Below are 21,149 nucleotides of genomic sequence, written 5' to 3'. Positions count from 1 at the left end.
CAGGCCAGAGTGCAATGGCGCGATCTCAGCTCATTACAACCTCCGCCTCCCAGGTTCAAGCGATTCTTCTGCCTCAGCCTCCCTAGTAGTTGGGATTACAGTCGCCCGCCACCATGCTCAGCTAATTTTTTGTATTTTTAGTAGAGGCGGAGTTTTCACCATGTTGGCCAGGCTGGTCTTGAAACTCTTGACCTCAGGTGATCTGCCCTCCTAGGCCTCCCAAAGTGCTGGGATTACAGGCATGAGCCACTGCGCCTGGCTCAGAAGGATCTCTTGAGGCCAGGAGTTCAAGACCAGCCTGGGTAACATAGCAACACCCCATCTCTAAAAATAAAAAAAATTAGCTAGACATGGCGGTGCATACCTGTAGTCCTAGCTACTTGGGAGGCTGAGGCAGTCAGGAGGATTGTTTGAACTAGGAGTTTGAGGTTACAGTAGACTATGATCACGCCACTGCGCTCCATCCTGGGTGATAGAGCAAGTTGACCTTGCTCTAAAAAAAATGAAGGAAAAGGCTGGGCGTGGTGGCTCATGCCTATAATCTCAGCACTTTGGGAGGCTGAGGCAGGCGGATCACCTGAGGTCAGGAGTTCGAGACCAGCTTGACCCCACATGGAAAAACTCTGTCTCTACTAAAAATCCAAAATAAGCTGGGCACGGTGGCGCATGCCTGTAATCCCAGCTACTTGGGAGGCTGAGGCAGGAGAATCACTTGAACCTGGGAGGCGGAGGTTGCGGTGGTTGCGGTAGATTGCGCCGTTGCACTCCAGCCCTGGGCAACCAGCGAAACTCTGTCTCAAAAAAAAAAAAAAGGAAAATAGCTGTTGAAGATTTAGCCCAAACTCCCATCTCCTCTGGTTTCTGTCCTTCCCATGGCCACACAAATATAGTGATTTACATAGAATAGGAGCTAGGAGTCCATTCTAAATATTTTATCCTCTCTGTCTTTTCCTAGGCTCTGCAGGCACTGCAGCGGCAGCCCAATGCAGCTCAGTATTTCCACCAGTTCATGCTCCAGCAGCAACTCAGTAATGCCCAGCTGCATAGCCTGGCTGCTGTCCAGCAGGTGAGAGGTCAGCAGCCAGCTGGCCCGAGAGGGAGGGGACAGGCACTACAGGTGGGTAGGGGAGATTTTTTGGGCATATTGCATCCTATACTAAGCCAGGCTGCAGGCACCTCTTCTGCCTCCTGTCTCCTGTGGGAGGATGGATGCATCTTAGCTTCTGGGGTTGCAGTAAGAACTATAAAATCACTTTTTAGGTGTAGAGTGGCTATGTTCTAGACCTGTGCTGTCTATAATCTAGACCTACACCGTCTAATATCATAGTCACTAGCCACATATCGCTATTGAGTGCTTGAAATGTGGCTAGTCTAAATGGAGACGTCCTATAAGATTTTAGAGTTAGACTACTTAGTACAAAAAAGGTAAAATATCAGTAATTAAAAAATATTAATTGCGTGTGAAGTGATATTTATATTGGGCTAAATAAAATAAATTATGAAAGTTAACTTCCTGTTTCACTTTTTAAAAATTTGCATAGTAGAAAATTATATATGTGGTTCACATTGTATTTATATGTGATACCTCTGGACTAGACTTGCATTGACTCATGATATGACCTGACCAAAAGATCTTTTTCCGGCTGGCCACGGTGGCTCACGCCTGTAATCCCAGCACTCTGGGAGGCTGAGGCAGGTGGATCACTTGCAGTCAAGAGTTCAAGACCAGCCTGGTCAATATGGTAAAACCCCCTCTACTAAAAATACAAAAATTAGCTGGGCGTGGTGGTGTGCGCCTGTAATCCTAGCTACTCTGGAGGCTGAGGCAGGAGAATCACTTGAACCTGGCAGGCGGAGGTTGCAGTGAGCCGAGATCATGCCACTGCACTCCAGCCTGGGTGAAAGAGGCGAGACTCCTCCTTAAAAAAAAAAAAAAAAAAAAAAACCAAAAAAACCACATCTTTTTCCACCTAAAAGAGAGTGGGAACTGGAGGGCAAGTTGCCTCTCTGCCCCAGGAGGGTTATGTGGGACTAACTGGTTAGCATATGTGGTAATGTGAGGATTATCAGGCTAGTGAATATACTTTTCTTTACCCTAAAGTGGAATCTCCCTGTTTATAAAGTCAAATCTCTATGTTTTGTGCTTGTGATTTATTACTAGAAGACTGAGAGCTTTTTCCTTCACTGTCTTTGCTACTTCTTGTTTCCCTTCCCCTTAACAGGCCACAATTGCTGCCAGTCGGCAGGCCAGCTCCCCAAACACCAGCACTACACAGCAGCAGACTACCACCACCCAGGCCTCGGTGAGTACTGCCTCTCCCACTGAGAGGCGTCTCTACCTGGGTCTTTGTCCCTGGGTTAAATTACTTTGTGCCGCTGATCTGAGAGTGTGTATTGAGCTGTCAGTGGATAGTTACTGCTCTTAAGTAGAGAATAGTAGTACAGGGGAAAGTAACCAACATTAATCTATATTGGAGTCTCTAAAGAGGAAGTCTAAGGAAGAAAGAAAAGAAAATTCTGGGGAAGAAGAGGAAATAACAAAAGAAAGGGACTAATCCCTGAACTCTTCAATGAGAAGTAAAATCTGTTCTGTTTCAATCTTTTGTCTTCTCAACTGTTAACACTAGTGGTTAGAGACTGTTGGTTTTTTTTCACTTCGGTAATACCCTAAAGTAACCAGGATGACAGTTTTGGATAGGAAGACATTATTCATTTCCCCCGGCTCCATGAAAGTGAAATACTCTGTTCTTCACTGTGTAACTCTGATTTTGTCAGTCATGTACATTTCCTTTTACTTCTCCCAAATCCTTAGTCCTGGTTCCTTTCTATACCACACAGATCAATCTGGCCACCACATCGGCCGCCCAGCTCATCAGCCGATCCCAGAGTGTGAGCTCTCCCAGTGCTACCACCTTGACCCAATCTGTGCTACTGGGGAACACCACCTCCCCACCCCTCAACCAGTCGCAGGCCCAGATGTATCTACGGGTAAGCCACAGATGCAGCCACCATTGCCCCAGGGGCATGATTGTCTGGCCCTGGCAAATAGTTGAGTGAAAGCTGGTTTTATTTTTTTTGTTTGTTTGTTTGTTTTGAGACAGAATCTCACTGTGTCACCTAGGCTGGAGTGCAGTGGCACAATCTCGGCTCACTGCAGCCTCTGCCTCCCGAGTTCCAGTGATTCTCCTGCCTCAGCCTCCCAGGTAGCTGGGATTACAGGCACGCGCCACTACACCTGGTTAATTTTTGTATTTTTAGTAGAGATGGGGTTTCGCCATGTTGGCCAGGCTGGTCTGGAACTCCTGACCTCAGGAGATCCGCCTGCCTCGGCCTCCCAAAGTGGTAGGATTACAGGCGTGAGCCAGTGCTCCCGGCCAAAAGCCATTTTTTAAAACCATGGTTACCCTGATGTCTTGAGAGAAGCTGGGACCTACTTCCCATACTTTACTTAACCTAGAAGTGATGCTCTCTGTTCACAGGTAGCCTGTAGATTAAATTAAGATATTATGCTAGAAAATACTGGCTTAACATTTGACTAAATTAGTGTTAGATATAGTCGACCTTTAAACCTTTGGCACAAGTATACAAATTCTGTGTTATCGCCCAGCCTACTGAGCGATATATATAAGTACTTGTTCTAAAATCCTAATTTTCTCTATTTCTTCGACGTCTGACTCTTTGACATCAATCTGTAGTTTTCTGTGCATTCTAGGTTTTCTTCTGGATGGTTCATCACATGTGGAGAGTATGAGGCTCCTGGGTTGGTGTGGAACAGGCAGGGCTCAGCTGTTTAATATCTTCTGTTTATTTTGTCTTGTGGTCCTTCCTTTCCATCTCTTCTGTCTCTTCTTTCCCTCTTGTCCTCTTTGCTCTTCGTCTTCCTCTCCTTGCCAGCCACAGCTGGGAAACCTATTGCAGGTAAACCGAACTCTGGGTCGGAATGTGCCTCTAGCTTCCCAACTCATCCTGATGCCTAATGGGGCAGTGGCTGCAGTCCAGCAGGAGGTGCCATCTGCTCAGTCTCCTGGAGTTCATGCAGATGCAGATCAGGTTAGTGGTGATGACTTTACCTGTGGGTGGGCACTGGGTAGGATGAAGGGAATGACCATGGACCTGGGTCCATCCTTCTGCTTTATTGCACTTTTCAGAATTCTTACTTTTTGTGTTTTGTTTTTCCTTCCCTTAATCACCATAGAAGTTGAATCCCGTATAACCTTTGAGTTAATTTGAGTTAGAAAGACAAGGAGATTTGCCTGAAAATAGTCTTGTGGATTTGGGAAATCTTATTTTCAAGATAGGGTAAATTTCCTTACCATCCTTCAAGTCTCCTGTGAGTCTGTTTTATTCGGAGAGTCTTAATTCTCTCATAGTACTGTCAGAAGAGAAGAGATTGTTGAGAGAATTCTTCTGTTACTTAGATCTAAAGCTGACCCGGCTGAGGAATGACCTTACTGGAGGAATGTTTGGTTGCTTCTGTTTATAAGTTACTCTAGTTCTCAACTTTCACTCTCTTCCTGTTCACTGTTTTTCCCAGTAAAGGTCTTCCTCACCGTTACTTCCTGTGACTTATTCCCAAAATATATGTATTTTTGAGCCTGAAATTTTAGCTTCTTATGGATGGGACACAACCTAGGATCTTAGGATAATTACTCCATCCTTTTAGTTTATCAGTAAGCTGGTAAATGTTGAGTTCTTCCTGTGTGTACTTTTGGCCCTCCCTGTTTGTGGGTCCCATACCTGCAGGTTCTGCATCTTTGGCTTCCACGTCTGCAGATACAACCAACTGCAGATTGAAGATATTTGGGGAAAAAACCAATTAAAAATAGCAATACAAGAATAAAAAAATACAAAAATACAGCATAGTGTAACTATTTACATAGTACTTACATTGTATTAGATATTATAAGTAATCAAGAGGTGATTTAAAGTATACAGGAAGATTTGCTATGTGCATAGATGATATGCAAACACTGCTCTGTTTTATAAAAGGGAATTGAATGTCTGCAGATTTTGATGTCCATGAGCCTGGAACTAATCCCCTGTGGATACCAAGGAACAATTGTATTAGAAATTTTGCAGGTTTGAAAAAGAAATGTGAGTCAGGTCTTCAAAGAGCTTAGAGAATGAAAGTGCCCTAACTAGGCTGGGCGTGGTAGCTCACTCTTGTAATCTCAGCACTTTGGGAGGCTGAGGAGGGTGGATCACCTGAGTTCAGGAGTTCAAGACCAGCCTAACCAATATTGTGAAACCCCGTCTCTACTGAAAATACAAAAATTAGCCGGGCTTAGTGGTGGTGTGCCTGTAGTTCCAGCTACTTGGGAGGTTGACACAGGAGAATTGCTTGAACCCAGGAGGCAGAGGTTGCAGTGAGCCAAGATCGCGCCACTGCACTCCAGCCTGGGCGACAGAATGAGACTCCATCTCAAAAAGAAAAAAAAAAAGTGCTAAACTAAATGGTGCTAACTTTGAGTGAAACATGAGTTTGGAAAAGAATTGGTTACATGACTTTGCAATGCCTTATTGGGATACTTGAGCAGAGTCTTGAAGGGTGAGTGGATTTGATTTGGAGTGAGAAGAAAACTGGAGAGAGAACAGCAAGCGTAAGAGCATAGTCATGTATTTAAATATGAGTATGTGTGGTGGGCGTTGGAATGAGGGAATAAATAAAATAGAATCAACAGGCCTGATGATAGAAGAGGTCATTGCTAGGGTGGAGCATAAAAGCCAAGTAAAGGAGGTTGTAGTTAACTTCATAGGTCACAGGGATCATTGCAGAATAACAGGATGAGGAAAGTATTTAGGAAGAACTGTAGCGAGAATAACTGTTCTAATACTGTTCTAATAGTTCCTGGAGAAGAGAAGTTAGGGAACCTGCTAAGAAACTCTTGGGGTCCTCTAGCTGTAAGGCAAGCCTTTGTTTTAGACTTGGTGATAGCAGTGGGAGCCAAGAATGAGGTTGGTTCCATTTCCATATCCAGTTCTTTGATTTATCCACTCATTCCTTCATCAGATATTTGAGTGTCAATATGTGGAGGAACAGAGGGCAGTAGTTAAAAATACGCATCCGATGGGTCAGATTCCAGCTCCACTACTTACTGTGTGACCCTGTGCAAATGATCTGACATCTTTCTGTTACCGTTTTTTTCGTCTGTAAAATAGATATTGTAATATACCTACCTCAGGATGTGTTGTGAGGACTAAATGAGTTGCTGTGTTTAACTGCTTGAAGAGTGCCTGGACGTAGTGAGTGTCCAGGAAGAACTGCTATTATTAATGTATCAAACATTCCTTAACCTTGGGTGCCCAAGAAAGTCATAATCACTTCTTTTGTGGAGCTCATAGACCATTGAAACACCAGACATTAAACTAATAGTCACCTGAATGGGGAAATAATTGAGAAAGTACCAAATGTTCTGAGAATTTAGAAAGGGACTTAATTTAGCTTTGGCATGGGGTGTAGAAGTCAGGGAGGTGACATTTAACTTGGGGTGTGCAGAAGTTAGCCAGATAAGGATGTGAAAGGAGAGTGTTGGAGGCAGGAGAAGAGTGTGTCCAAAGGCCCTGAGGAGGGCAGGAACTTGATTTGTTTGAGGATTTGAAAGTCTTATATTCTTGGAGTTTGGCAAAGTGGGGCTAGATGGGTAGGAGGAACCTTATCTTGCAGGGCCTTGGGGGCTGTGTTTAGGATTTTGGGCTTTTTATAAAAAGCAATTGGAAGCTATAGAAGGATTTTAAATAAGGAAGTGTCATGGAGAGATTTGAACGTATTTTTGTTTTGTTTTTTAAATACCATGTTGATTTCCTCTTTGGAGACGAAACAGATATGGTATGAGTGTGACTGTCAGGAGAATAACTGTTCTAATGGTTTAAGGGAAAGATGATGTTTATATTGGGGGTAGCAGTGGAGATGGACAGAAACGCATAGATTTGAGGATAACTTGGAAGAATCATTGAAGAGGGTAAACTAATTTAATAGATGGGGGAATTAAGGGAGATGCCAGATATGAGATCTGATATAGCAGTGGGGTGGCCGGTGGTGCTGTTTATGAGACGACGAATGTAGAAGTGTATTTAGAGTGAAGTTCAGTTTTGGACATACAGGCTTAGAAGTGCTTGTGAGCCATCCATGAGGAGATACTGAGACTGCAGTTTTATTATGTGGTTCTTGAGCTCAGAGAAGAGGTCTGGGTTGGAGATAAACATTTGAGAGTAGTAGACATATAGATGATAATTGAAGTCCCCCATCTACTAAATTAGTTCACCCTCCTCAGTGTTTAAAATTGCCTGGGGAGGCCGGGCGCAGTGGCTCACACCTATAATCCCAGCACTTTGGGAGGCTGAGGCGGGTGAATCACCTGAGATCAGGAGTTTGAGACCAACTTGGGCAACATAGTCAAACTCAGTCTCTACTAAACATACAAAAAAATTAGCTGGGCATGGTGGCGTGTGCCCATAGCCCCAGTTACTGGGAGGCTGAGGCAGGAGAATCACTTGAATTTGGAAGTTGGAGGTTGCAGTGAGCCAAGACCGTGCCACTGCACCCAGCCTGGTTAACAGAGGAAGCTCCATCTTAAAAAAAAGGCCCGGCACTGTGGCTCATGCCTGTAATCCCAGCACTTTGGGAGGCCGAGGCGGGTGGATCACCCGAGGTCAGGAGTTTGAGACCATCCAACCTGATCAACATGGTGAAACCCTGTCTCTACTAAAAATACAAACATTAGCTGGGTGTGGTGGTGCACCCCTGTAATCCCAGCTACTTGGGAGGCTGAGGCAGGAGAATCACTTGAACCTGGGAGGTGGAGGTTGCAGTAAGCTGAGATCATGCCATTGTACTCCAGCCTGGGCAACAAGGGCGAAACTCCATCTTTAAAAAAAAATGTTTGGGGAGATAGTACAGATTGAGGAGAAGAACGTTTAATATGGGGCCCTGAGGTAGGATGAAGCCCCACTTTGGAAAAGCAGTTCAAGATGGATAGAGGGTAATGGGCTGGCAGAGGGAATGGGAAAGAGCAGCAGATAGGAAAATCTGGACTGTAGTGTCATGAAGGCAAGGGAACAAAATGTTATAAGATGTGCGTGTGTGCATCTGTGCGTGCATGGGCAGGGGGGTTTTATTAATAGAGAGGGAGAGTGGTTTCAGTTGAGTTTGGGGGTTGGTGAATCCAAAGTAGTATGATGAGTTTGAGGGGTGTGAATGGCTGGTGGGAATGAATACGGTGACTGTAAATAGCTATTAAGAGTTTATCAGCACCAGGAAAGGAAGGTGGAACCGGGGAGGGGAATGTGCATTTCATACATGGTGATGAGGGAGCCAGTGGAGAAGGAGAAGTGGAAGAGGAGGCAGTGGATCTTATATGCTCCTTGAGATGGCAGGAGGAGATGGGATGTAGAGCGCAGAGAAGGATTGATTGCCTTTTGATAGGAAGGAGAGAAGGGAGAGAAGGGGGAAGTGATGAAGTAATGCTCATATCATTTTTGTTTTCTTTGAAGAGGTGAGGAGGAGGAGGAGAAACAGAAGGTAGCCTGAGGTATAGGGAGAGAGTGGGAAAGTTTGAGACAGCCATTATGGAAATGAAGCTGATTGGAAAAACTATATATTAATGATTACCAGATAATATTATATACTAAAGCACCCAATCCTGATGATTCTTGTTAATATCTCTCAAAAGCCATCACCTCTTCTCTACTGCTTATCCTCCTGCCTGAATTCAGGTTTTAATTATTTGAACCTGTTCTGTACTAGTTTTCTTTCTTTTTTTTTTTGGAGACAGAGTCTCTCTGCTGCTCAGGCTGGAGTGCTGTGGTGTGATCTCGGCTCACTGCAACTTCTGCCTCCTGAGTTCAAGCGATTCTTGTACCTCAGCCTCCTGAGTAGCTGGATTACAGGCTTGTGCCACTATGCCCGGCTAATGTTTTGTATTTTTAGTTAGAATATGGGGTTTCTCCATGTTGCTCCTGCTGGTCTCGAACTCCGGAGCTCGGGCAGTCTGCCCACCTTGGTCTCCCAGGGTGCTGGAATTACAGGTGTGAGCCACTGCACCGGCATATTGTACTAGTTTTCTAAATGGTCTTCTTGACTTCAGTCTTACCTACTTGTAATTCTTTTCTGCATTACTATCAGGAAACTTTTATTAACTTCTTTTTTTAAAATAAGAAAATATATGTTGTTACTACTAATTTTTTAATTGTACTTCTGGTACACAGAATTTGCTAATATTATAAGCCTTGGGTCATGCCACTCTCTCACTGTTGGTCTCGTCATAACCTTTTAAAATTTATTTACTCAGTAACTTTTAATAATGTAATAAGCAGTGTGCAGTTCTATCTATTGCCTTCCCTTACCCATAGTAAGGAGCCTTCTGATTTCTAAGTCCATTCTTCCCTGGGGTCCTTTTTTATATAGTTTTATTGCATCTCTGTATTTCTAAAATGCCCTTTTTATTATAGAAAATTTTAAACATACACAAAAATAGAAAAAGTGTGAATTCCTATGTACTTACCATCCAGCTTCAACAATTATCAACACATGGCCAATGCATTCAGGCCCTTCTCTGCCTGTGGAGTATTTTGAAGCAAACCCCGGACACCATATATATTTTTTAATTGTATTGAAATGTATAAGGTACTCATGCTGTATGTACACTTTTGGAGAGTGCTTTCTTAGTAACATTGTCATGATCCATTTGTTTTGTTGGAGTCATTATAGTTTATTAATTGTAGTTTCTACATACTGTTCCATTGTATGAATATACTATAGTTTATTCATCTTCTCTTCTGTAGATGGCCCTTTGGGTTGATTCCAGGTTGTGGTTGCTATGAATAATGCCACCATGAACATTCCTATACATGCCTCCTGTGGTACATGGCAAGAGTTTCTCTTGTGGAATTTCTGGGTTAGAGAGTGTGTGAATGTTCAACTTTAGGATATGATAACAAATATTTTCTAAAATAGGAAGTGTATTGATTTATACTTCAATCAGAAATGTATAAATGTATAAATGAATGTTTATTTTGATTAATAACCTTTATTGGCTTCCTATAATCCGTTAAGCGGGCATCATTCTTTCCCTTTATCCATATTTTAGAGTACTGACTATGTGCCAGAACTATGAAGGTGCTAGGAATATAACAATGAATAAGACAGATAAACTTGCTGTTCCCAAACTAAAGTTCAGATTCCTTATTTCAACACACCAGGCCCTTAATGGCCAAGCACCTTCCTACCTCCTTATCCACAGCCTGCCTTCCTAGCTTCGTTTCTTTCCATTCCTTGTAATTTACCCCAAACATAATATTTATAATTTCTAAAAATACAGTCTTTTTAGAAATTATACATATTTTCTATAATATTTAAAAATAATGTCTTTGTTTTTTTACCCCCCACAGACAGGGTCTCACTCTGTTACCCAGGCTGGAGTGCAGTAGCATGAGCTCAGATCACTGCAATCTCTGCCTCCCAGGCTCAAGTGATCCTTTCACCTTGGCCTCCTGAGTAGCCAGGACTACAAGTGTTTGCCACCATACCTGGCTAATTTTCTGCATTTTTTGTAGAGGCAGTGTTGCCCAGGCTGTTCTCAAACTCCTGAACTCAAGCAATCTGTCCATCTTGGCCTCCCAAAGTGTTGGGATTACAGGCGTGAGTCACAGCGCCTGGTCTAAATAATAATCCTTTTTTGGCTCTGGCCTTGCAAATGCTATTACCAATATCTTTAAACCCCCACCTTCACCATTGCCTACTGAGTGTCAGATCAGCATCACGTGTTTTAGGAAGCCCTTTCTTGATCTCCCTAGTCTTAGTTGCTCTTCCTTCTTTGTACTCCTATGGTACTGGGTGTATATCTATACATCTTATATCGTAAGTGGTAATTTTCTTGTCTTCTGTAGTAGAAAGTCATCATTAAGAGCAGAGACTGTGTCTTTCCTCTGCATTTCCAGTATCCAATGTAGTACCTGAGGCATAGTAGGTTTTTGGGAGGTGCTGAATGATTGAATGGCAAGGTTTTGGGAGGTGCTGAATGATTGAATGGCGAGGAAAGGGGTAACTGAAGAGAGATTTTGAAGGAATAAATGACCACACTTGATGACACACTTGCTAGTGAGTGAAGGTGGCTGAAAAATTAGATATGGTTCCAGAGTTCCTCCCTAGGAGGTAGGAAGGCCTTAAAGTATATTGTAAAGGCAGAGATACGAGCTGAGGTATTCTGTGGAATATAACACAATAGCTATCCTGGCTGCTTTTGAATCTTTGACCTTAATGCCTCCAGTCCTCCTTTTCTCAATCTGTTTTTTTCATGTCTTTCAGGTGCAGAACTTGGCAGTAAGGAATCAACAGGCCTCAGCTCAAGGACCTCCAATGCAAGGCTCCACTCAGAAGGCCATTCCTCCGGGAGCTTCCCCTGTCTCTAGCCTCTCCCAGGCCTCTAGCCAGGCCCTAGCGGTGGCACAGGCTTCCTCTGGGGCCACAAGCCAGTCCCTCAACCTTAGTCAAGCTGGTGGAGGCAGTGGGAATAGCATCCCAGGGTCCATGGGTCCAGGTGGTGGTGGCCAGGCACATGGTGGTTTGGGCCAGTTGCCTTCCTCAGGAGTGGGTGGTGGGAGCTGTCCCAGGAAGGGCACAGGAGTGGTGCAGCCCTTGCCTGCAGCCCAAACAGTGACTGTGAGCCAGGGCAGCCAGACAGAGGCAGAAAGTGCAGCAGCCAAGAAGGCAGAAGCAGATGGGAGCGGTCAGCAGAATGTGGGTATGAACCTGACACGGACAGCCACACCTGCGCCCAGCCAGACACTTATTAGCTCAGGTAAATTGTCACTCCTAATGTCATTATTCTCCCAGAATTAATGTGAAATTTTCCTTTTTTTCTTTTTTTGCCTTTTTTTCTTCACCTTTTTGTTTTTTCCCCGCTTCTGTTGGTCCTTGAATAGAGGAAGGAATGGGAATCATATCAGCCTTGAACATATTATTCAGGGTCGGAGGTCAAGTGACAGATACAGATCTTATCTGTTTCTACCAGGCAATAGTCAGCTTACAAGTTGCCCTGTCCGCTTTCTTAGGCTGTTAGTTCTTCAGTTTATCACTCTGTCTATTCATTCATCACATCTTACTGAATTGTTTGCTGTTTTCTAGGAATTACTGGGGATACATTTTTGAAAAGCAGATTCCTTGTCTTCATGTAACTTAGCATTTACTATAAGGGATGAATTCTCTCTTCACTGTTTAATGTGGTTACTTGGTCCAGCGTAGAGCAGATATAGTACAAATGCCTTAGAGCACTTAAGACTAATAGAGAGGTGGGGTGCGGTGGCTCACTCCTGTAATCCCAACACTTTGGAAGGTCGAGGCAGGTGGATCACTTGAGGTCAGAGTTTCAGACTAGCCTGGCCATCATGGTGAAACCCTGTCTCTACTAAAAATACAAAAATTAGCTGGGCATAGTGGTGTACGCCTGTAGTCCCAGCTACTCTGGAGGCTGAAGCAGGAGAATAGCTTGAACCCGGTCGGCAGAGGTTGCAGTGAGCTGGGATCGCACCACTGCGCTCCAGCCTAGGTGACAGGGCAAGACCGATAGTTTATACTTGCTTTCAGACTGCGGGTAAGATGTAGTTAGATGTGTGTATCTTATTTGGTCAAGTTGATTTTTGCCTTGTTTCTAGCACCTTAGTTGTTGATATACTTACATAATTTACTCACACAAAAAATTAAAAGTTAGTTATTATTATACTTGGTATTTACATACTCTAGCAGTTATATTTCTAAAGTGCTTTATCACATGCTTTGATCTCTGGACAATCTGGTGCAATATGGAGAAGTAGAGTTTGTCAGTCCCAGTTTACAGTGGAGGAAACTTAGGTCAGAGCTGACAGGTGCTGACTCTTAAGACTTAGATAGTGATCTAAGCTGATGGTTTGTAAAATCCAAGTCATTCATGGGAAGATGTTGGTATCTTTAACTCTGTGAGTATCTATTTTTTCAGTGAATATTAAGTGCTTCTGAAGTGTCAGGCCCTGGGCTCTGTATTAGGGATGTGAAAATAAATAAAACATTGGATTCAGCCTTTGAGAAACTCCAAGTCTAATGGAGGAGGGGCTAACCATTCTTCTTTGCTGAGTACAGAGTAAAAGAGTACAATATTTAAGTATGGCAAAGATAAGAGACACAAGAAATTACTGAGGCTCTATTGAGCAAGGGAGTTCTTTCTCTGGGATCTTTAAGACTAGTGGTAGTTGATAATGTCTGATTCAGTGGAAAGAGTATGGATGAAGTGATGTCCAAGTTTCATACTGACTAGATTTATTTTCACCGCATAATTCCAAAACTAGGTATACCTTGGAAAAATGATTTTACTTTTAATTTAGAATGGTTATTATTCTCTGCTCTTTTTTCTCTTTATTCTGTTCTGGGATTGTTCCTACAGCCACCTACACACAAATCCAGCCCCATTCACTGATTCAGCAACAGCAACAGATCCACCTCCAGCAGAAACAGGTGGTGATCCAGCAGCAGATTGCCATCCACCACCAGCAGCAGTTCCAGCATCGTCAGTCTCAGCTACTTCACACAGCTACACACCTCCAGTTGGCGCAGCAGCAGCAGCAACAACAGCAGCAGCAGCAACAGCAGCAGCCGCAAGCCACCACTCTCACTGCCCCTCAGCCACCACAGGTCCCACCTACTCAGCAGGTCCCACCTTCACAGTCCCAGCAGCAAGCCCAAACCCTGGTCGTTCAGCCCATGCTTCAGTCTTCACCCTTGTCTCTTCCACCTGATGCAGCCCCTAAGCCACCAATTCCCATCCAATCCAAACCACCTGTAGCACCTATCAAGCCACCTCAGTTAGGGACTGCTAAGATGTCAGCTACCCAGCAACCACCACCCCATATCCCAGTGCAAGTTGTAGGCACTCGACAGCCAGGTACAGCCCAGGCACAGGCTTTGGGGTTGGCACAGCTGGCAGCTGCTGTACCTACTTCCCGGGGGATGCCAGGTCCAGTGCAGTCTGGTCAGGCCCATTTGGCCTCCTCGCCACCTTCATCCCAGGCTCCTGGTGCACTGCAGGAGTGCCCTCCCACATTGGCCCCTGGGATGACCCTTGCTCCTGTGCAGGGGACAGCACATGTGGTGAAGGGTGGGGCTACCACCTCCTCACCTGTTGTAGCCCAGGTCCCTGCTGCCTTCTATATGCAGTCTGTGCACTTGCCGGTGAGTGATGTCTGATGGTTTTGAGGGCACTATTATGCATGAGAGAGGACCTGGGGCTGAGTGGAAATAGAGCTTAATTTAATAGGGGAATAAAGAGTTAAGAGGGTTAATACTGGTATTTATCTGCTTTTTCTGTAAGAGAGTGACACATTAATGTGTATAATATCTGAACTTTATACTCCTAAATTTGTTACTGATACTATTCTGGGTTTTGGGTATGTAATAAGTTAGATCAAGATAGCCTTAACCAAATCAGTCCTTGAAAAAACAACAGTTCTTGGTTGGTCTGCATGAATACAGGGTCTCAAGACCTAGGTCAGGACTAAATCATGTTACATTTTCTTTTGTCCTGATGTAAAGTTATTAGGAATGACCAGGAATTTTAGTGTACCATGGGAAGTAGATAAATTGGCAAATCTGGAACTAAGAAAATTTTCTTTGAAAGAGATTATTTATGGTAATAATTGTGGTTCCTTGTTATCCTTCATTTGTACATCTTTGTTTCTTTCCTCTTCTTTATAGGGTAAACCCCAAACATTGCCTGTCAAACGCAAGGCTGACTCTGAGGAGGAGAGAGATGATGTCTCCACGTTGGGTTCAATGCTTCCTGCCAAGGCATCTCCAGTAGCAGAGAGCCCAAAAGTCATGGATGAGAAGAGCAGTCTTGGAGGTGAGTAACTGACTTCTAAAATGCTGTTGTAGTGCACACAGAGTAGAGAAATGTTCTGAGTGAGCTAAAAGATAAATCTGATTGAGTAGAAAATGGGCCAGAAGTTGGTGGACAAATGAATAGGTCCAAAAACAGGGAATCCAGGGTGAATTGTCAAGGGTAAACATAGATTATTATGGAAGATCATGCCGGCTCAACTAATAGATGGATCAGTATTTCATCTCATGTCTATTGCTTAATCTGTGTTTATTTTCCAGAAAAAGCTGAATCAGTGGCTAATATGAATGCTAATACCCCAGGCAGTGAACTAGTAGCCTTGACCCCTGCCCCATCAGTACCGCCTCCTACACTAGCCATGGTGTCTAGACAGATGGGTGACTCAAAACCCCCACAGGCCATCGTGAAGCCCCAGATTCTCACCCACATCATTGAAGGCTTTGTTATCCAGGAAGGAGCAGAACCTTTCCCGGTGAGGGCAGGGCCACAAGGTGGGACTTTGAAGTGGGGACTTGGTTTGATTGTTGTCTTTTCAAACTCCAGTAAAAATAAAAGGCACAGAACTATTTAATTAAAGAATGGTTCAGTTACGCTGTTTAGTTATAAAGAAGGAAAGGAAAAGGAGTGTGTGAAGCATAAAATGAAAATGTTAGGAAGAGGAGAAAAAAAGGAAGAAAGTAACCTTTAAAACTGTAATGTTTAGTTAGATTAACTAGTTTGTTTTATAATGAATAGAACAGTAGTGAAGTTAAGGAGCTTTCCTAGGGTTTGTAGAACCAGGACTAGAACTGAGGTGTCTTGACTCCTAGTGCATTTTCAGCACCATAGGAAGGAAGAGGACAAAATAGGGAGCCAGTGTAGGAACCTGTTCTCCATTGGCTTATCTGGAAAGAAAAGCCAGTTACTACTTTTTTTTTTCATTTCCAAACATTGTATAGAGACCAGTTACCACTCTTAATGATTAACATATTGAAAGTGATTCTCTCTGAACCAGACTTGGTCTTTAACTCAGAGATCCAAGCAAAGACATAATATTGATTGGGAAATGTTGGGGAAAGCTATAGAGAAGCAGAAAGGGATCAGGCTAACTTAATTCTAAATGTTTTCTGGGACAGGTGGGTTGTTCTCAGTTACTGAAGGAGTCTGAGAAGCCACTACAGACTGGCCTTCCGACAGGGCTGACTGAGAATCAGTCAGGTGGCCCTTTGGGAGTAGACAGCCCCTCTGCCGGTGAGTATTTATTTAGAGACCCATTTAGGGGAAGGAGGCTTGTGGAGATGTGTTTGAGGATTCAGTGTAAAATAGTAGTTACCTGTTTATTTAAAGTAGAAATAAGGCCTGGCATGGTGGCTCATGCCTATAATCCCAACACTTTGGGAGACCAAGGCAGGCACATCACCTGAGATTAGGAGTTCGAGACCAGTCTGGCCAACTTAGTGAAACCCTGTCTCTACTACAAATACAAAAATTAGCCTGGTGTGGCAGCATGCACCTATAGTCCCAGCTACTCGGGAGGCTGAGGCAGGAGAATCACTTGAACCTGGGAGGTGGAGGTTGCAGTGAAGTGAGCCAAGATCGCGCCACTGCACTCCAGCCTGGGCGACAGAGCGAGACTCTGTCTCAAAAAAAAAAAGTAGGAATAAAATGAAGTCCGTCTACACATAGAAGCCATATTATATATCAGAGTATGTAGAATCACAGAAAAGGAGTTATATAAGGTTAGGGGAATTTATCCAGCTAAAGTAACCTTTTGAATTGTTATTATTTTTTTTGAGATGGAGTTTTGCTCTTGTTGCCCAGGCTGGAGTGCAATGGTGTGATCTTGGCTCACTGCAACCACCGCCTCCTGGGTTCAAGCGATTCTCCTGCCTCAGCCTCCTAAGTAACTGGGATTACAGGCATGCGCCACCACACCCGACTAATTTTTGTGTTTTTAGTAGAGACGGGGTTTCTGCGTGTTGGTCAGGCTAGTTTCCAACTCCCCACCTCAGGTGATCTGCCCGCCTCGGCCTCCCAAAGTGCTGGGATTGCAGGCGTGAGCCACCGCGCCCAGCCCCTGAATTATTCTTTACTCTACAGATGTATTTTTTGGCCGAGTGTGATGACTCTCACCTATAATTCCAGCACTTTGGGAGGCCAAGACCAGTGGATTTCTTGAGCTCAGGAGTTTGAGACCAGCCTGAGCAACATAGTGAAACCTTCTCTCTACAAAAAAATATAAAAATAACTGGGCATTGTGGCACGTGCCTGTAGTCCCAGCTACTTGGGAGGCCAAGGTGGGAGGATCGCTTGAGCCCGGGAGGTGGAGGTTGCAGCGATCCAAGATAGTGCCACGGCAGTCCAGCCCGGATGACAAAGTGAGACCCGGTCTCAAAAAAATTTTTTTTTTTTCAAAAGATGATCTAAAATAGGACGTTTATGTCTTTAATTTCCAGTTCTCCTTATTCTAGATTTTATAATCTGTCTTAAGGACTCTTATTTACATTTTCCCCCTGCTTTTGGAAATCCTTGTGGTAGATGGATCTTATATCTTTCTAGGCATTAGTAATTAGTTCCTCTTTCCTCAGAAGTTGAATCATATCTGAAATCTAAGAGTGTGAATTAGGATAAAATTAGCAAGACATCTAAAATGGAAAGAGTTTGGCTTAAGATTAGGAAGATGTCATAAAGTTCTCAAGGGACACGTCTTCATGGTTTTAGATTTTGAACTTTGTGTTTTAGGGATTCTCAACTAGGTTGTGTAGGTTTTTGGGGGTAAACCCTGAGAATAATTTTAGAATCCAGCTCTGAGCCTAATGATTGCTTGAGGGGCAGCAGAAACCCATGGTGACTGTCCAGCAATGCCTTGTTTTTTAGAGTTAGATAAGAAGGCGAATCTCCTGAAGTGCGAGTACTGTGGGAAGTACGCCCCCGCAGAGCAGTTTCGTGGCTCTAAGAGGTTCTGCTCCATGACTTGCGCTAAGAGGTACTCTGGGCACCCTCCTCCTTGCCCTCAGCACTGATATCTCCATCTAATGTTACACCCCTTCCCCAGGATCATCTCATAGCTGATATTTTATGTCTGCCTCCTTGCTTTTATTCCCTTCCCCAAATCAGCTCATAAGCAGCAATTCACATTTAGAGCAGGGTAGTCTTCTGTGGCACTATTGACATCCTGTATGTGCCCTGTCCTGTAGGTACAATGTGAGCTGTAGCCATCAGTTCCGGCTGAAGAGGAAAAAAATGAAAGAGTTTCAAGAAGCCAACTACGCTCGCGTTCGCAGGCGTGGACCCCGCCGCAGCTCCTCTGACATTGCCCGTGCCAAGATTCAGGGCAAGTGCCACCGGGTGAGCTGCTTGTTGCAGAGCCAGATGCCTTTAAAGTGGGTCTTTTTTCTTTCCCTACAGGGCAATTCATTTGCCCAGGTAAGAGGGCGTGAGGTGAGAACTCTGGTTTCACATTGATTGCATTACTCCAAATTCCAAGAGACCCTGACCCCCTTTGTGTCTGGACCTCTTACCTAACTACTGGTTCATATATCCAGTAATCCTTACACTGTACTTGAGTAGAGAAAATAGATCAATTGTTAGGTCATGGGGAGAATCAAGGAGGTGATACAGTTTCTATTTAAAAGACACTTGAGAGTAGATTTTGGGCATTTGCAAATAAAGTGCTGCTTATTTCATATGTGGTAAGATTAGTTTTTCTTCTACGCCCAATCCAGGGTGGTTTGGGAAGAGAGAGAGGAGAATAAACCTTTGACACTGACCTCACTGGTTTGCTATTTTCCCTATAGGGTCAAGAAGACTCTAGCCGAGGTTCAGATAATTCCAGTTATGATGAAGCACTCTCTCCAACATCTCCTGGGCCTTTATCAGTAAGAGCTGCGCATGGAGAACGTGATCTGGGGAATCCCAATACAGCTCCACCTACACCGGAGTTACATGGCATCAACCCTGTGTTCCTGTCCAGTAATCCCAGCCGTTGGAGTGTAGAGGAGGTGTACGAGTTTATTGCTTCTCTCCAAGGTACTGACCCTCTCTTCAACAGAACCCAGGTTGTTTTCCTTACATCATCCCGCAGGGGCCTTGATAAGAGGGAAAGTAATTGACTTTAAAGCAGTGGGAGCTTGAATGCTAATATAGCGGCTCTACTCCTAATATTTATTCAAGTTGACTTCCTGATTTTTTTCTGGGTTGACATTATCTTCTATAGCGTCAGTAATTTTACAGTGTTTGATTATCATATTTCATGATGTAGCTGCATTTCTCACTAAATTTTTGGATAAAATATTTTTTATGTGTAATTATGATACCTACCAGGGAGAAAATTTTTTTTTCAGTGGAGCAGGGTATTAGAAACTAAGTGGCTATTGTTGCCCCACTCTTCAAAGAGGGCTTGTTTGCTAGTCTTTTTTGTTTGTTTGTTTTTTAAACAGAGGCAGGGTTTCCCTATGTTGTCCAGGCTGGTCTTGGAGTCCTGGGCTCAAGAGATCCTTCTGCCTTGGCCTCCCAAAGTGCTGGGATTATAGGTGTGAGCCACCGCACTCAGCCTATATGCTATTCTTGACAAAGAGTTTTCTCCAGAAATGAAAATTGCCCTACCCTTCTTGCTATTTGTCTCAATTCTGGGCCCTTAAACAAAAAGATCACAAAGAATCTTTTTGCCAGTATAAAAGAAAACATGCTTTTTTGTTCTCTCGCTTTCTCCCATCTCCACGCTATTTGAATGAAGTTATTTCTGTGGTTGAACAATTTAGTTGCTTTTCCTTTCTTGGTCTTGGACCTTGGCTTTGTTGTTGTTGTTGTTTTGAGACAGTCTTACTCTGCTGCCCAGGCTGGAGTGCTGTGGCATGAATTTTGGCACGCTGCAACCTCTGCATCCTGGGCTCAAATGATCCTCCTGCTTCAGTTTCCCAAGTAGCTGGGACTATAGGCATGCACCACCATGCCCAGCTAATTTTTGTGTTTATAGAGTCAAGGTTTTGCCATGTTGCCCAGGATGGTCAACTCCTGGGCTCAAGGGATCTGCCTACCCTGGTCTCCCAAAATGCTGGGATTACAGGTGTGAGCCTCTGCCATTTTTTAAATAGCCAATTCTTTCTAATTTCATTTTCCTTTTAAAGCTTGCCATCTGACTTCGTATTACTGAATTTAGGACAAGTACTTTGGAATTAATCATTGCTAGACCTCAGTTTCATTTAGTTTCCCTCCTCCTATCATCCGGCACTACCTACGTGTTCTCACCATTTCTTCTAGGCTGCCAAGAGATTGCGGAGGAATTTCGCTCACAGGAGATTGATGGACAGGCCCTTTTATTACTTAAAGAAGAACATCTTATGAGTGCCATGAACATCAAGCTGGGCCCTGCCCTCAAGATCTGCGCCAAGATAAATGTCCTCAAGGAGACCTAAGGTGGCCCTGTTGCACAAACCAGCCTAAGGCAGACACTCCCCACTGTCCAGGTTATAACCTGGTACCAGCAGAGACTTTGCAGGGAAGAAAGAGCTGTTCCAATCATGTAACCTTCTGTAGGGGATTACTGAGACAGGGAAGAGAAGTGCAAGAATTGGTTGCTGGTGCTACATGGCGGCAGCTTTGACATTTTCTCTGGGTTCTACTTTATTTTGTAAAATCTTTACAATTCTCACCATTTCCACCTACCTTAATCCAATCTTTATAGAAGAGGCAGTCTAGAGAACTAGGACTGCTCAGCCTTATCCTGGAATGGAGCATTTAGCCCAGGTCTTAATTCTCCAAGAGGAGGAATACATAGTATGGTAAGGCAAGGAACTGGGTGGAATGTTAGGTTGCCTGCCCAATGGGAGAGGTAGGGTTTTTCTAGCTTGTGTGACACAAGTAGCAAAATCTGGTACACCCCCTGCCAGTGTAGCTGTGGCTCAGAGTTTTCTCTTTGTTGTCACTTACTCCCTTGTGATTGAATCTTTTCTCCCGGCAGGATCCCCAGCCAGTGTAGAGACTTGATTGACATCTTTCTTATGCTGCAGGGACTAAAAGTATTTGACTGGGGCATATGTGGCTGCTCATTCTTTCTGCATCCCACTGTTCCCCTCCAATTTGTTACTTTGTACCCTATTTTTCAGTTCCAACTCTGCTCTGTCCTATAGCTGTATAAAACCAGAGTGCGTGGGGCTAAGGTCAGGAGTATAAGTACCTGCCTTAGGCACTATTCCTTATACAACAAAAATATTAAATATTTTTTTCCTCAGTAAAAGGATGAAAATCGGTTTCAGTTGTCTTACTCTATTCCAGTCTTTGCCCACGTTCACACAAATGACTAGGCCAATA

General features: G+C 43.8%; 1 protein-coding gene across 5 annotated transcripts in view; it reads left to right on the top strand.

Moving 5' to 3' along the window:
* LOC116273004 (polyhomeotic-like protein 1) overlaps nt 1–21,088 on the top strand; it is a 25,711-nt gene extending 4,623 nt beyond the window's left edge. For 2 of the 5 annotated variants that reach the window (XM_031661936.1, XM_031661934.1), the window contains exons 3-15: nt 956–1,066; nt 2,223–2,303; nt 2,839–2,988; nt 3,919–4,050; nt 11,303–11,795; nt 13,410–14,194; nt 14,717–14,864; nt 15,122–15,333; nt 15,977–16,091; nt 17,718–17,826; nt 18,038–18,188; nt 18,638–18,869; nt 20,100–21,084. In XM_031661936.1, coding sequence (XP_031517796.1) covers nt 956–1,066; nt 2,223–2,303; nt 2,839–2,988; nt 3,919–4,050; nt 11,303–11,795; nt 13,410–14,194; nt 14,717–14,864; nt 15,122–15,333; nt 15,977–16,091; nt 17,718–17,826; nt 18,038–18,188; nt 18,638–18,869; nt 20,100–20,254 — 2,874 coding nt within the window. In that variant the 3' untranslated portion in view covers nt 20,255–21,084. Of the gene's footprint in view, nt 1–955; nt 1,067–2,222; nt 2,304–2,838; nt 2,989–3,894; nt 4,051–11,302; nt 11,796–13,409; nt 14,195–14,716; nt 14,865–15,121; nt 15,334–15,976; nt 16,092–17,717; nt 17,827–18,037; nt 18,189–18,637; nt 18,870–20,099 lie in introns of all 5 variants that reach the window. The other 3 variants (XM_031661935.1, XM_031661933.1, XM_031661937.1) reach the window with 3 other exon arrangements.
* Nucleotides 21,089–21,149: the final 61 nt, after the last annotated feature.

Source organism: Papio anubis, unplaced genomic scaffold (assembly GCF_008728515.1).
Source record: "Papio anubis isolate 15944 unplaced genomic scaffold, Panubis1.0 scaffold303, whole genome shotgun sequence".
In the NCBI taxonomy this organism is placed as follows: domain Eukaryota; kingdom Metazoa; phylum Chordata; class Mammalia; order Primates; family Cercopithecidae; genus Papio; species Papio anubis.
Note: the sequence above shows the minus strand (reverse complement) of the source record. Positions and strands in the feature narration are given on the sequence as shown.